Source organism: Lissotriton vulgaris, chromosome 5, assembly GCF_964263255.1.
Source record: "Lissotriton vulgaris chromosome 5, aLisVul1.2, whole genome shotgun sequence".
In the NCBI taxonomy this organism is placed as follows: domain Eukaryota; kingdom Metazoa; phylum Chordata; class Amphibia; order Caudata; family Salamandridae; genus Lissotriton; species Lissotriton vulgaris.
In genome coordinates this window covers 451,599,678-451,613,599 of record NC_141693.1, presented here as the reverse complement: position 1 = coordinate 451,613,599, position 13,922 = coordinate 451,599,678, and the positions used below count along the sequence as shown (strand labels likewise).

At 44.6% G+C, this 13,922-nt stretch overlaps 1 protein-coding gene across 1 annotated transcript in view; it reads right to left on the bottom strand.

Moving 5' to 3' along the window:
• Positions 1-12,738, bottom strand: part of RCC2 (regulator of chromosome condensation 2) — a 119,707-nt gene extending 106,969 nt beyond the window's left edge. Inside the window, exons 1-2 of the mRNA XM_086921883.1 lie at positions 12,465-12,738; positions 11,165-11,400 (exon numbers count right to left, since the gene is read on the bottom strand). Of these exons, the coding sequence (XP_086778009.1) occupies positions 11,165-11,395 (231 nt within the window). The 5' untranslated portion in view covers positions 11,396-11,400; positions 12,465-12,738. The remainder of the gene's footprint in view (positions 1-11,164; positions 11,401-12,464) is intronic.
• Between the last annotated feature and the right edge of the window lie 1,184 nt (positions 12,739-13,922).

Here is a 13,922-nt window from a genome sequence, read left to right as displayed (position 1 = left end):
ACGAAATTAAGGAAGAATTTAGGGGCAAAATAAAAAATATATATATCATGGCCTAATCAATAATTTTGAGCACCACAAATATATAGGCAGGAGGGGACACTAATATACCGATGATCAGAGAAGACCTGTTAGAGACTGGGAAAGTTATCACCCATGGTGTGCATCACTTAGTCAGTAACTGTTTAAGAAAATAAGCCCGGCAAGTCGTACATTATTTAAACATGAGAAAAGAAGGTTAACTGGGTAAAGACAACCACCTCAAACTACTGAACTTGAGATATAAATCAGATTTAAAGATTGTAAGACTTGCTTGAGTCGATCATTAACACCATCCACTGATCCGAGGCATTGGGGTTGAAACTGTTCATAATACCTAAATAGTTTAGACAAAGTAGGTGCTTGGCAGACAAGTTCACCATCTCTGGCGATTCTCACAAGCCAGCCTTTTCCATCTATGCACCCTGGATCTGGAACGCCTTCACCATAACCATCAGGACCACACCAAAGCTATTCCAAATTAGGAAATAATTAAGGACTCATCTCTTTAACCCCCTTAACTACTGGTGTTTTTATCGGCACAAATTGGGCAATGCTGGGTAGTAGAATTTGAGAATTCCTTACGTTTCCACAATGATATGCAAGCAAAATGTGCGATTTCAGGGGAAGTTTGAGGTTTGTAGGGCATTGTGGGAAAAAACACTTTATGGTGTCCATGCAATGCACACCTCTCTGAAATCCCTTAGTTTTCAAAAAGGTCCGTGGTACGTTGGTTTACATGGGTGGCAGCTGAGCACGGCCCCAAATCCCTCCACTACCCCATTGCTGTTCTCTCCATGAAGACAGCTTTAGGGACTCATGTCAAGGTGCCTTGGCCTACCCTCACAAGTGAGGTACCATGGTTATCGAAGGACATGGGGGAATGCTGGGTGGTTGGAAATGTGTGGCTCCTTGCTAGTTCCAGAAAGAGTCCTGACAAATGCATTGACAGAAAAGTGTGTGGTTTTAGTCAAAGATTGAGTTTGCAGGGGACTGTGGGTGAAAAAATATTGTGGGATCAATGTGATGCACACCATTGGACTCCCTCGGGTGTCTAGTTTTCAGAATTGTCTGGGTTTGGTAGGGTTTCCCCAGGAGGTAGCCTATCCAAGTGCAGCTATACACTATTGCAAGTGAAACGATAGTGGGAGTTCGCTACAGTCTCCTGGCCCATATGTAAAAACAACACCCTAAGCAGAGCAATCAAATGTCCTCTTGTTTGTCATTGGGATGGGATTTCTTAGTCTGCAGGGGAGCAGAAAGACAGAGGCTTTAGGGGTGAGGGTAGCAAAATACCTGACGTCAAGTGGAATTTCTAGCCCCCACCCGGGCATATTCAGAGCAACCTCCCCAACTGGGACAAGCTTCCTACCTGCCACCAGGGTGTGCAGACACTGTTGCCCCTTCTAGGGAGGAGGTATGACTCGATGCCTGGGCAGACAACCCTCATTTTGTTTGCATTGGCTCCTTTTTGAAACGCCCGGCGTATATTGGACTTTGCCCCCTGGAGGGCGAAAGAAGCCAAAGAGAGCTAAAGAATGGTGATGGATTAAACCCAGATCAGTTGACTGGGGGTGAGGGTTTGATTTGCTCAAACGCTCCCTCCATCATCCCCTTTTATATTGCTTTGTTCGCCCTACGTTGGCAGGGTATGCTCAGACGCGAGTCTCTTGCTCACTTTGCCACTGGATTCAAGCTAGCGTGGCTGATGACGGCTGAAATGCCAGAAACCGGTCCCAGGATGCTTGTTTCCGGTCATGGGAAGACATGGCTTTGGCAGTTCGGCTGGACTGTTCCCATGAGGCACAGGGTCAGACTGATTTGCATAGGGCGATGTCTGAACGGGGGTGGCGGAGTGAGCTAAAGAATGGGGATGGATTAAACCCATATCAGTAGACGGGGGGGGGGTGAGTGTTTGATTTGCTCAAACGCTCCGTCCATCATCCCCTTTTGTATCGCAGAATTCCAAATAGATCATTTCACAGCCAGTCTGAAATGAATGCAGCAAACACGTGTTTTGTCTTGTGGATAATTTCCACCAACTTCATCAGGGCTAATAAGTCATTCTCAAGTTCAGTCTTCTGTAGTAAAACAGATTTTCACAAGCACCTGTAAACAATGGTGAGAGTGCTCCTCATGGTATCTCAGCTTTTAGAAGAATTTTGGAGTTTGGATAGTACAACTGTCTAAAAGTGGCATGTAGTGCAAAGTCCTTTTTTTTTAGTATCAAGGAGGAGTATGAAAATAAAGGGCTTGCAGCAGAGTAGCCATTAATTACCTCCTAAGTATTGGCCAATCGCCAACAGATGCGGTGGGGAGGTAGGGGGGTTAAAGAATATTACATCAAAATGCAACAGCCCGCAATCCAGTTTCCTCTCCTATTACTCCTTAAGTTTATGCTAGTCTGGGACTAAGTACTATGCATGTGAATTCAGGTCTGTAGTTGTTCAAACCGCATCTAAGTCAAGGACACTCAATTTTAGGTCTGTCGAGCAGTTGGCAGTGCAGACGATTTGAGCAGAAGTGCTAAACGCCTAGTTGGGTTTGGTTTTCTGATGTTTGATATAGTGATTTAGTTTTCAGCCAAATAAATCCATCAATGCTATTTTTAAGGGTTAGGGCCGCAGTTGGACCTCCCCACCTCGCTGGGGCCCAACCTGATCAAACTCCAGTGCAGAGGCAGGACTTGTAGAAAAAGCCAAATGCATTGTTTAGGTTACGCTCTACAGGTCAGTGTCCACCATATAGTGGTTTCTCTGTAAACAGTGGCAGAAGTCTCCATACAACATTTAGGCTTCTAGGCTCTTACCAAGATCATTTCAACATGAAAGTCCCAATGCAAAGACAGGCCGCCAGTGTGAGTTCCCTCCCTAGGTTAGCATGGTCAGTAAAAATATCTCCCATTACTTTTTTTGTGATTCAAAAGATCCTTTTGGCTACTGAAGCTCGAAATCTTTTTCAAGGTTTTGTGCAATTCGTTCTGCTTACAGGTCAATAAAAATGCATCATCTGCCCATAAAAGAATAACTTGTTATTACATAACTGCGGATTACCCGGCCTTTTCTCAATCAAAATTCTTTGCAGTCATTTAAAAATAAAGAAAACAGCAATGGGGCAAGTACACATTCTTTCCATACACCATATAATATTGAAAAATCAGGGGTACACACCCTGGAGCTTTCAAGACTAACAGGAGCACTTGGTTCTGCATGTAGGTTTTTAAGTGGTTGGAGGGTGTTTTCCATAAGTGGTTGAAGGGTGTTTTCCACCCCCAGTTTTTCAAGCAAGTGCCATCATTTGGATCCAATAACCAAATTCAACGCCGATTTTAGATCCATAAATGGAGAGAATAGTTCTTTATGCACTCTTCCATATTTAACACAAACCAAATATAATTTTATTTGCTCGGAAGCCGCAAGGGGAGCTCACCCAAATTTACAAGGTTAAATGCATCGGTAACGTAATATACGTGGCAGGTGTACGGGGTTATGTTAATACCTACCCCATACGAACTGTGGAAAACTAGTTTTTAAAAAGGTATATTTTATCGATACCTGTCAGCTCACCATCTTATGCCGGCCACGATGAACTGGGTCTTTCTCATTTCTGATCTTATTAAGTTAGAACCAATTCTCCTGTGGCACAGGATCTGGACAAAGGATCAACTGAAGCTAAATAGGGAGATCCTACAGGACTGCCTAAAACTAGAAGGGGCTTTAAAGATACCCAGGGTAAGGTACGTGCATGATTTATGAATGATATTGATCAGCCAGAATACTTTACTGATCCCAGGTCCATACAGGCAATTCTAGAAAGGAGTGCCTTCAGCTATTGGTCACAACAAGAATGGCAGGAGAAACTGTTAAACCTAGTGTAATGCAACATCAGTTAATTGTAACCACCTTTAAAATGGAACCTTACCGTAGTACTTGGGACAGGCGGTAATTAACTTGGTTCAGGTTGGACATTTACAGACTTGCGAGCTTCCCTAAAAATCAGTGATTGTCACATGGACATAAAGGTAATACCTGTGACCAATCACTCTACTCAGTTCACCATTCACCTGGTTTTATTTTGTAAATGTTATGTCGCTTTGAGGAAAGCATGAATTTTACTGATTTTAAAACTACAGGGACTGTGGCAATGCCGTCCAGCAGTGATGAGGCTACCGTTTTTAGAGAATGAAATAACTGCCTGGTGCTTAACTAGGTTCTTCAAGAAGGCACTTGCACAAAGGAAAATCATGACTATGAATGAACTATAGTAGAATTGACTTTTGACATTTTTATGACTGCAGTTTTAACATTAATAATTTAATGTCATTATTTGGATTGCTGTTTTTATGCATGCAATTTTGTTTTTATTCTTGTGCTTTTATGATTGTTACAACAGCAGTCGAATAAAGTTTTCCTTGACTTGACTGCTTGGTCAATGGCACGAATGCCTTTGCAAAATCCAGCCTGTGCATCAATTAACACACTAGTTGACCAGGCCTGTAACTAGCATTTACATACAATCCTTGAGTTAACAGTGGGACTCATTCCAAGCACCACGGAAAGGAGGTTTGAGAGAGGACAAGTAATCCAGTACTAAGATATTGAGGCTATACTAAATGAATTAGAAATAGTTCAATAGCTTGACAAGGCCACCAATTATACATACTCAGGATGTCTAGTTTACAATATTAGTTGCTGCGCTGATTGACCCAATTACAATACTGTGCATGACCCTCAAGGGCAACTCTAGAAAAAAAAAAAAACAATGAAGACAGTAGCCATAATGGAGCATGGTTAGGATAAAACAAAGACACTGGAGAAATTGGGACACTACAACATTGAGATTTACCAGTCAAGGGTACATTTAGAAATTAAGGTTACCGTTTGTTTCATTTCTTTTTTAGAAATAAACCAAGATGCTGTATCAAAAGTGCCTTTTGATCAAAAGTGCCTTTTGATCTCTGATCTCCCGACGCCCTTTCTCCACCCCCTTTTCAAATTCTTACTTTTCTTCTCCCTCTCTCTCACTAATCCCTATCGTAGGCCCTGCCTCACATACTTGGTATGTCCTTACCCACCCTCACAGCCTCTCACCATTCTTACATCCTGCCCCCATCTTCTCTATCCCTCCCTTCTCCACAACAACCTCTCTTCTCTTGACTTGCTGTGAATGCTACCTCATAGTATTTTTTGCTATTTTGTATATCTACTCATTAGACCCATGTAAAGTGCTCCGATACCCTTGGGTCCAGCCAGCACTATATAAAACCTATAATCCCTATCGTAGGCCCTGCCTCACATACTTGGTATGTCCTTACCCACCCTCACAGCCTCTCACCATTCTTACATCCTGCCCCCATCTTCTCTATCCCTCCCTTCTCCACAACAACCTCTCTTCTCTTGACTTGCTGTGAATGCTACCTCATAGTATTTTTTGCTATTTTGTATATCTACTCATTAGACCCATGTAAAGTGCTCCGATACCCTTGGGTCCAGCCAGCACTATATAAAACCTATAAAATAAAATAAATAAAAGTCACTAAAGTGTTGCCCCCGCTATAGGTCCATTAGCAGAATTAGACACAAAAAATGCATGAACTGCATTTTCACATGGCCTAAGATGCAGACGTATATTTGCTTGAAAAAATTTGCTGAACGTTTTTAAATCCACTTTTTCCCTCCCCAAGAAACGATTTTACTTCTGCCTTTGTTGGGAGTAAATTTCCAACTGTTCCCACTGTGGGAATACATTAGAGAAGAGTTGGTGAAAACCGTTAACATGCAAGTTTGTAGGTGTGTACAGACTCAAGGGACATTCCAACCCTAAAACTACCATTACTTCTAGCATCAGTATGTAGAATTGTAGAAAGGTGGAAAAATTAGGGCATTACTACAATCCAAACGATGATATAATATGAGTCTTGGCATAATCAGAGAAGCCATTATCATAGCTCCGATATGAAAATGCTGCAATAATTTGTAGCTGGGTCTTGTAGCTTTACCATAGCTCACAGAAACAAAGGTTTTTAGGGTAACATACATTCTTGTGATTTTTAAGATCAACCTGAAATTAGATGTTTACGTATTCTCTATTCTAAGTACAGGACCACTAGCTACTGCACATTTCTTTGGCAGGGATCACCAATATCAACGTTTATCATGGATAGTCTAGTGGGGATAGGTCGCGATTTGAAATGCATCAGTAACACCCACTTGAAGTTTACATTACGACCCATTTATTAAGGTTCATCCAGGTCCAGTTCTGCTAGGTTCTAAAATGCAAATGCCAACATTAGGAGCAACAGGTGTCAGTTACAGTCAGAGGAGTGCCAGGTCTTAGAACAGTGTAATTTGGACTGCAGCCTAAGGAAAGGGGTGGGGGAGAAATAGATGTATAAAACAGGAAAAACTGTTGCAACTGGATTGGCTCTAAACGTTAGTTGGCGAAAAGGGGTGCAGGGGAGAGGGGGCAGACGACCGCAGGGAAGTCTTCCCCCTCGGGCAGATTAGGAGGGTGGTGCAGTCCAGGGGACTGCCATTTTAGAAGACATATTTGGGCTGCATCTATGCAGCCCAATATAGCCCAAGAGCTACTTATTAGGCTGCTTTTGGGCTCCCAGCCACCATTTTAGGTGACCTTGTAGCAGAGAGAGGGTAGTCATTTTGTTGTAGTTAGCCTAGTTTTGGCTTTTTAGGGCAGTAAAGTATTATAGCGTGTCTTCAGTAAGCGCAATGGAATACAGTCATCAAGGCAATGAGTCTCCGGAGGGAGGCCAGTTGCATGGACCTCGGGTGGGGGCAGAGGCCGCCTGGGCAGCCCGCTTGGCGAGACAGGCATTAACACGATTGCCGCCACACCTGTGGCGGCATGCTCCTCGGCTCAAAATGGAGGGCTGCAGCTGGAGAGAAGGATGTTGGGGTAAGTGCGAGGGGGCCGATTGATGTCAAAGAGCAGCCCCTCGACATGTGCAGCAAGTGGGAGCCGGATCGCCTATAGCGGCTGCGCTTGGGGGAGGGAGGGAGGGAGGGGGCGGTGGTTGTGCTTTTGCGCGCTGGGAGAGAGGCAGCTTTAGCCACTAGGTGCAGTTTGGCAGGTTTCAGTAGTGAGAATGCCAGAGGAAGCAAGGCCACTGGTGAGGCAGACTGCAGCTATACAATACGTGCACCGACCTTGGAGTCAGGTAATGCTAACAACACGCCAGGGAGTCCTGCTATGGAGACCATTGGTGTGATGTGATGGAATTGTAAGAAGAGGGGGGGGGGTAGTGTTTGCTGAAAGGTAACTATGTGACGGATGTGGGCGTCAACACTAATGAGCTGGATGGTGCTGGGTAAGTAAGCTAGAGAGTAGCACCGCCACGGACAAGGTGAAAAAGGAGGAGGGATAGGAGAGAAGGCCCAGAGAGCAAAGAGCTAAAGATTAGGAGGTGGCCTTACATGGGGGTGACTAAGCCTTTTGGGGCACATCTTATACTGGCCCTGAAGGAGCCCATCTGGAAAGGGGAGTACATGGAGATGCTCAAGCTGTTACACAAGGAGGGAAGGTCAAAGAGCTTGAAAGAAGAATATGAACTGGCCAAGTGGCCAAAGGTTCTCTTTACTATCGAAAACTGGACAGCGGCATTCTTAATCTATGCCAGCGTTCATTGTGAGAAGTAAGCAAAGCACTGTGTTGCCACGTTTAAAACCATGAACTTCATCAGGAAGACTAAAATAACAGAGGGGGAGGGGGCAAAGTAAGAGGGAGGGGGCGAAGGAGGATGTATGCGTGGGCCCAGTAGGACTAGGAATTTAGGGCTCACTCGGCATGGGACCCAGACGCAAGATTGGTGGGGGATTGGGTACAGTGAACTGTGGCAACACACAATCAGAGGAGGGAGCGATATGGAGCAAGACAATAGTTATTACTGTCAGTGGATTGCCTTTAATTTACTGCCCCTAACAGTTAATAAGCATTTGTCCTGGCCAGGTAGAGGGTCTGTGACAACTTTATTGCAAAGGAAGTAGCTGCGGTATCTTACTCCTCAGTTGATGTGGCCAGGTCACTGGTCGTGGCGGCAGGCCAAGGTGCACTCATGGCAAAGTGTGATGTAAAGTGAGCTTTCCAGCTGACTCCACTCCACCCAGATGATTTTAAACTCTTGGGAATCCACTTTGAATGCAAGTGGTATGTGAACATGGCCCGGCCAGTTGGATGCTCAATATCCTGTGCGTAGTTTGAATGCTTCAGCTCCTTTTTGCAGTGGCTATATGCTTAGCGTACAGGGCATCAGTTGGGTACCCCCTACCAAGAAGACTTCTTAAGGGGAACCTGATGGTACCATTGGCGCACGAAAAACTGTGGGTCCTACCATGAAGTCGTCATTTCTGGGTATTGAGATTGACGCACTGACAATAGAGGCGCGGCTACCACATGACAAGAAAGACAAGATATTGGCATTGTTGGGTAACATGCTCCCAGACAGAAGGTGACAGTCAAGGAGATGCAGATCCTGTTGTGGCATATCAACTTTGCTTGTAGGGTAGTCAGAAAAGGAAGGACTTTCTGCAGGAAATTGGGTTGTGGCTGGCGGGAAAACAGTTAGCTCGTCATCACGTGCAGCTATCAGCCTGGGTCAAGGAAGACTTGCGGATGTGGGGCGTATTCTTACAGTCCTTCAATGGTATCCCCCCTGCCACGACAAGGTAACTTGGAGGGGGATGTCTAATTTTCTCTAATGCAGCAGGAAGTTTGGGTTTTAACTGTTGGCAAGTGAGATGACATGGAGATCAATGGCCCAAAACAAAAAAGGCGGAAGGTAGCATTCTTGGAACTATTTCACCTGGTGGGGATGGTGGAGCTATGGGGGAAGGAGTTGGCACATAAGAGTGCTTATGCGGGTCGACAATATGTCTGTGGTGGAGATAGTAAAAGCGTCAGTCGACCAGGGATGTGCAGGTCTTAAAGTGGATGAGAGTTTTTGTGCTGGGATGCTTACGATATGAGCTTTCTTTCAGAGTGTTGCATGTGCCAGGCGTGGACAATGTCATTATGGATGCTGTGTCTTGTCCACAGTGTGGAAGATTCTGTGGGTTGGTGAAGGACGCCAACAGGACCCAGACACCCATGCCTCAGTATTTAGGCAACGCCGGATGCTAGATTTGGTGGTAGGGTCACTCGCTGAATCTACCCAGATACGTATATTCTTGAATGGAAAGAGTTCCTACAATCCTAGGCTCAGCATCGGGAAGAAATGTGGTTGTAAGCAGAGGACATCATTCAGTATATTCTAGATGTGATTTAGAGAGGTCTTTCGAGGTTGACCATTGCTGGGAAATTGGAGGAGATTGCCTTCATGAATAAATTATTCTGGGGATATGCTCCATCAGTGGGTGAACTGGGGCGTAGAATTCTGGAAGGTTGGGTGCAGGAATAGGGCCTGTCAGGGTGGGCATGGAAGCCACCATTGTGTAAGGTCATAGCAAGGTTGCCAGAAGTGTGTAGGGATGACTGGGAATCCTGCCTTTTTTTCCACATTGATGGTGTGGATTTTTTGGGGCTTTTCAGGTGTCAGAGTTGCTGGGAAGAAAGGGATCGGTGGGGGGACACTGGCAGGATGTGGTCAGAAGGAAGGGGAGGCTAGAGATGCAGCTTAGCAGATCAAAAACCGATCAGCAAGGTCAGGGCAGAGAGGTCATATTGCATGCGGTATAGGGGCCAGGTTCCTGCCCGATTTGGTGGGCATCCTAATGTCTGTGCTGCTGCGGGTCAGGAGTGGTTTTTCTGCACAGATCAGGTGAACGGGCTACAGCTTACCAGCTGTTAGCGCTCTTGTGGGAAGGTTTTAAAGGTGCTTGGAGGCGTCAGCAGCTGATTTACGGTACACACTCATTTTGAATTGGCGCAGCAGCAGAAGCAGGCAGTAGGGACTGCGCTGAAGAAAAAATAATGCAGTTAGGCCGTTTGGTCCTCACAATGTTACAGGCGCCGTGTGCAGGGCTTTGCTAATGACATGCACACCGTGGAGGTTAAATATGTAAAAATGTACTGCGCGTTTGTTTCAGGTTCAGTGACCGGCCCAGGTTAAAGAAAAAGGGGTGGTTTTGATGAGCAGTATGAAGCAGGACCTTGCACTCAAAGGAGAAGTGGGCAGGTTGTTTTGTCCTCTGGACAGGGTTTACACCTAGGATGGTTTGGAGAGTTATTGAAGCCTGCGGCTACAAAAAGAACTCAGAGGAAACTGAACAGAGAGATGGTTTGTTTTAGCTGGGGTCTTGGTTTTGGCAGAATTTGCCAATCAGATATAGTTTGATGCAGATTAAAACATTTTTAGGGGGTGGGTCCACTTAGTATGGATCTCTATTTGTTGGAGATTAGAGAAACGTTGGCAAGGATATTAAATGCAAGGCAGTGGGTTGGGTAGAAAAAAGCATTTTTGCCACCCCTCCTCTTTCTGGATGGCGGAAGCAGCCAAAGTTTGCCAGAAGTTGGTTGCCGTTAACAGTTAGTGACCCATGTGCAAGAAAAGGGTAGGCAGTAGTTCAAGGTTCAGTTTAGGACATTTGGTTATTTTCTGTTTCAGACACGCAGACATAGGATGTAGGGTTAATAGAAAGTTGGTAATGTCGGAATGCTATACATTGAAATGTGTTAATTTGAGACGTGGGGACAGAGCAGTAAGTTTAATCGATGTATAGCGAGGTTTTAGTTTAGTAAGGCAGTTGGCAGGATATTTTGTTATGATGTGGACCCGTTTCAATAAAGCAGCCTTTTCCACACAAAGTAAGTGGTTAGTATATCGGCTGCACCCTCACTCCCAAATAGCAAGCACATCAATAACAGCAGATATCGATACTGTGATACTGTACGGGTTATGAAATAGCAATTACTTTTAACAGGAGCAAGTGCTGAGGAAGAGCAAAGCAGCATTTTCCGTTTTGAAGCCATAATTTTTACTACGCAGGAATGTAAACCAATTTTTAAAACAGGCAGCGTGAGGTCTGCACTACTCTGACAGGAGGGATGTTCCGTATTTCTGTCACGTGCCGCTGTCAGTGGCACCCGGCCAGCGAGCTCCGAGGGGTGCAAGCTCCGGATTTCAAGGCGGGAACCAAGTCGCCCCTTCCCTCCTCCCCACCCCGTCCTTCCTTACTATCTTCTCCTTGCTGTGCTCGGGCTCGGTGACGATGACTGAAGCCTGGGCCTTGCCCGGCCCCTTTTTGCCAGTATAGGCCGAGAAGCCGCCGTCCATCCCCATGCTCCCGTCGAGATCGTCTTCGTCGCTGCTGCCAGTATCCCGGGCTCGCTTCCGACCCGAGGCCCCTGCTCTCTTGCGGCCTCCGGTCTTGGCACCGCCGTTCCCCACGCCTGCCTTCCTCGGCATGGTTTCTGCCGAAGAGAAAAACCTTGATTACATGCACGCACGCAACACAATTTACAATCCAACGTACGATAAATGGAAAATTTAAAAAAAAAATCATACGAGAAAGAAAATACACACACTTCCCAGCCATGTGCTTTTTGAGAATTTCAAAATGCATTTGCCCCCGCGCCGTAACAAGTTTTGAAATATCATCCTCTTTAAAAAAAAGAGCATAAAAGTGGCCAAGTAACATTAAAACTACTACACCACACTTTCAAACGTTTCTTATTCGGGAACAAGTTGTGATGTATGTCTGTAAACTAAGATAGAAGTTACTTTTGTGTTGCTTGATCTTTAAGGTTTTAAAACTAAAACTTCCCCGAAGAGCTAGTCGTTTGTTAATACATATATTTATATACTTTGTATAATAATCCACTCGTAAAAGGAAAACATAGGTAGGACCTCGGGTCGTTTCTTTGTTCCCTCGCCTTTAATCCCCCTCCTTCTGAGTCGGACTCCATTTCCCCTCTTTTCCTGGCACTCCTCCTCATCCTTTCTACAAAATAGCATTTTTCAAACAATGGGATCTCTGTGTCCCAAGAAAACCACGTGGACGCCTCTCTTCTACATTTATCACAACCCTTTCACCTCGAACATTAATTCTACCCAAAATAGCACTTTTACGCGTACACCGCTTCTTTATGGATCAGCCCAAAAAAAAAAGTTAAAAATAAAAAGGGGGGGGGGGGGGGGGGGAAAGATCTCAAATTTCGATTTCTTCAGTTTCACTTGTCGGCTCCCCCTCATCAAAAATACCACCCCACACGAAAGGCATCAAGTTAAATGTGAACTTAGACACAGAAGTCAAATAATACGTGGATTTTTTTTTTTTAAACATGAACGAGCAACACGGAGCTCGCTTTAACTTATATTTTTCAAAATCCATTTACCGAAATGAAACCCGAAGTAGATTCGTATGATAGTTCAATAAATTAAAATAAAGCTTTCTTGTGAACCTTGCCTCTCTATACTAGCGAAACAGGCGGCGAACATTTCATTGAAATCAAGCGTTTCAAATACAAGTACATACCTGCAGCAGGACGAAGTTTAAATCCTAAAAGGGGAAAGTGTTTCTGCTTCCTTGTTTCTCGGGGGGGCTTTGCTTCTTTCTCCCTGAGTAGGATCCGTAACTCTGCTTCTCGGGGAGCCGGCTGTCCAAGTGTAATTCAGTGAAAAACACAAACACATGTAATAGCAGGGAAGGAAAGAGGACACGCGAACCAGGAAACAAGAAAAAAACACCAGGGGCTAGCCCTGCTCATCACCCACAGCACCATCTCCAGGAGCGGATGACCCGTGCATGCAAAAAAAAAAAAAAAAAAACGTTTGATTTTATCTGGCTAACACTCAGAATGGCAATTGAAAATACATATTTATCTATTTGATTGTGACTCTAAAATCAATGTAATTTAGCTCCCTCTTTTTGGCTAACTTATATGGCGTGCCTGAATTAAATAAGGGACAAGTATTTAACCAATTATACTTTTAGTGTACATCCCTGTTCAAGGTCATTTAGAGCAGTGTGCTTCTGCAATGTCACACTTGTAATTGTAGATGGTACTTATGTAGCGCTTACGAGGGCTTTAAATGGGCAGGGTCTTGCAGGTGCCAAGACGGGTCCCTATCGGGCTTTCCATTTCTGCCCTCACCCTCAGGTTGGAAAAGAAAATCTTCCCTCTGCAGCAGTACCACTCCTCAAAAACTTTGATGTAACCTCAAAGAGACTCGTTTAAGTTCTTTCACAGTCTCGTTATTTCAGAACTGAAGCATTTTTAATATTATATACAACAAAGCCATAGTCGTTGCCTATTTATTATATGCAACTAACAACTATTTACAAAGCCAATAGCCCTGGCTTGTTGTAGGTGTAATGTTACTCGTTGTATTATATATCTGGATGCAATGAAAGATGCAGAAAAATACCAGTGGGGCAGCACACTATGCTAAGCACAGATTTTTAGTGCATGTGTTTTTAAGCCACGCCTTAAATTACATCACCACGCCCATTTGAAAGACCCCCTTGTTTTTTCATCCGACTTAAAGCCCTGGCACTTACTACTTTTGATGAGGCGTTGAACTGCTTTGCTACGAGTAGCATTCTACTACTCCGTAGCCCAAGATTAGAGGGTGTGGGGATAGAAAAGTACTCTGCATGGTAAAAGACGTGTACTTCTGCCTGGAGTGCCCAACTGTACTGTTTGTCTGATCCCTAATACTGAGTTTTGTTGTCATAGACAAACACGGATCATGCATGTGCACCATGACATAGGCCTCTCCAGGGGTTGGGCTGGCCTATCATACATGCCCAAAGGTGTAAGGGAGAAAGAGGGAGGTTTTCAAAAATAAATCGGGGGAATTAATTTTCTCCACTGACTTACATTGAAATGGGGGTAAATTTAGGTGGGAGAAAGCTATAATAAAGGCATTTTGGGCTTTAAAAATCTAAGGTCTCTCACCTGAATTGGGTGTGTTAGCATTCTGCCAAAGG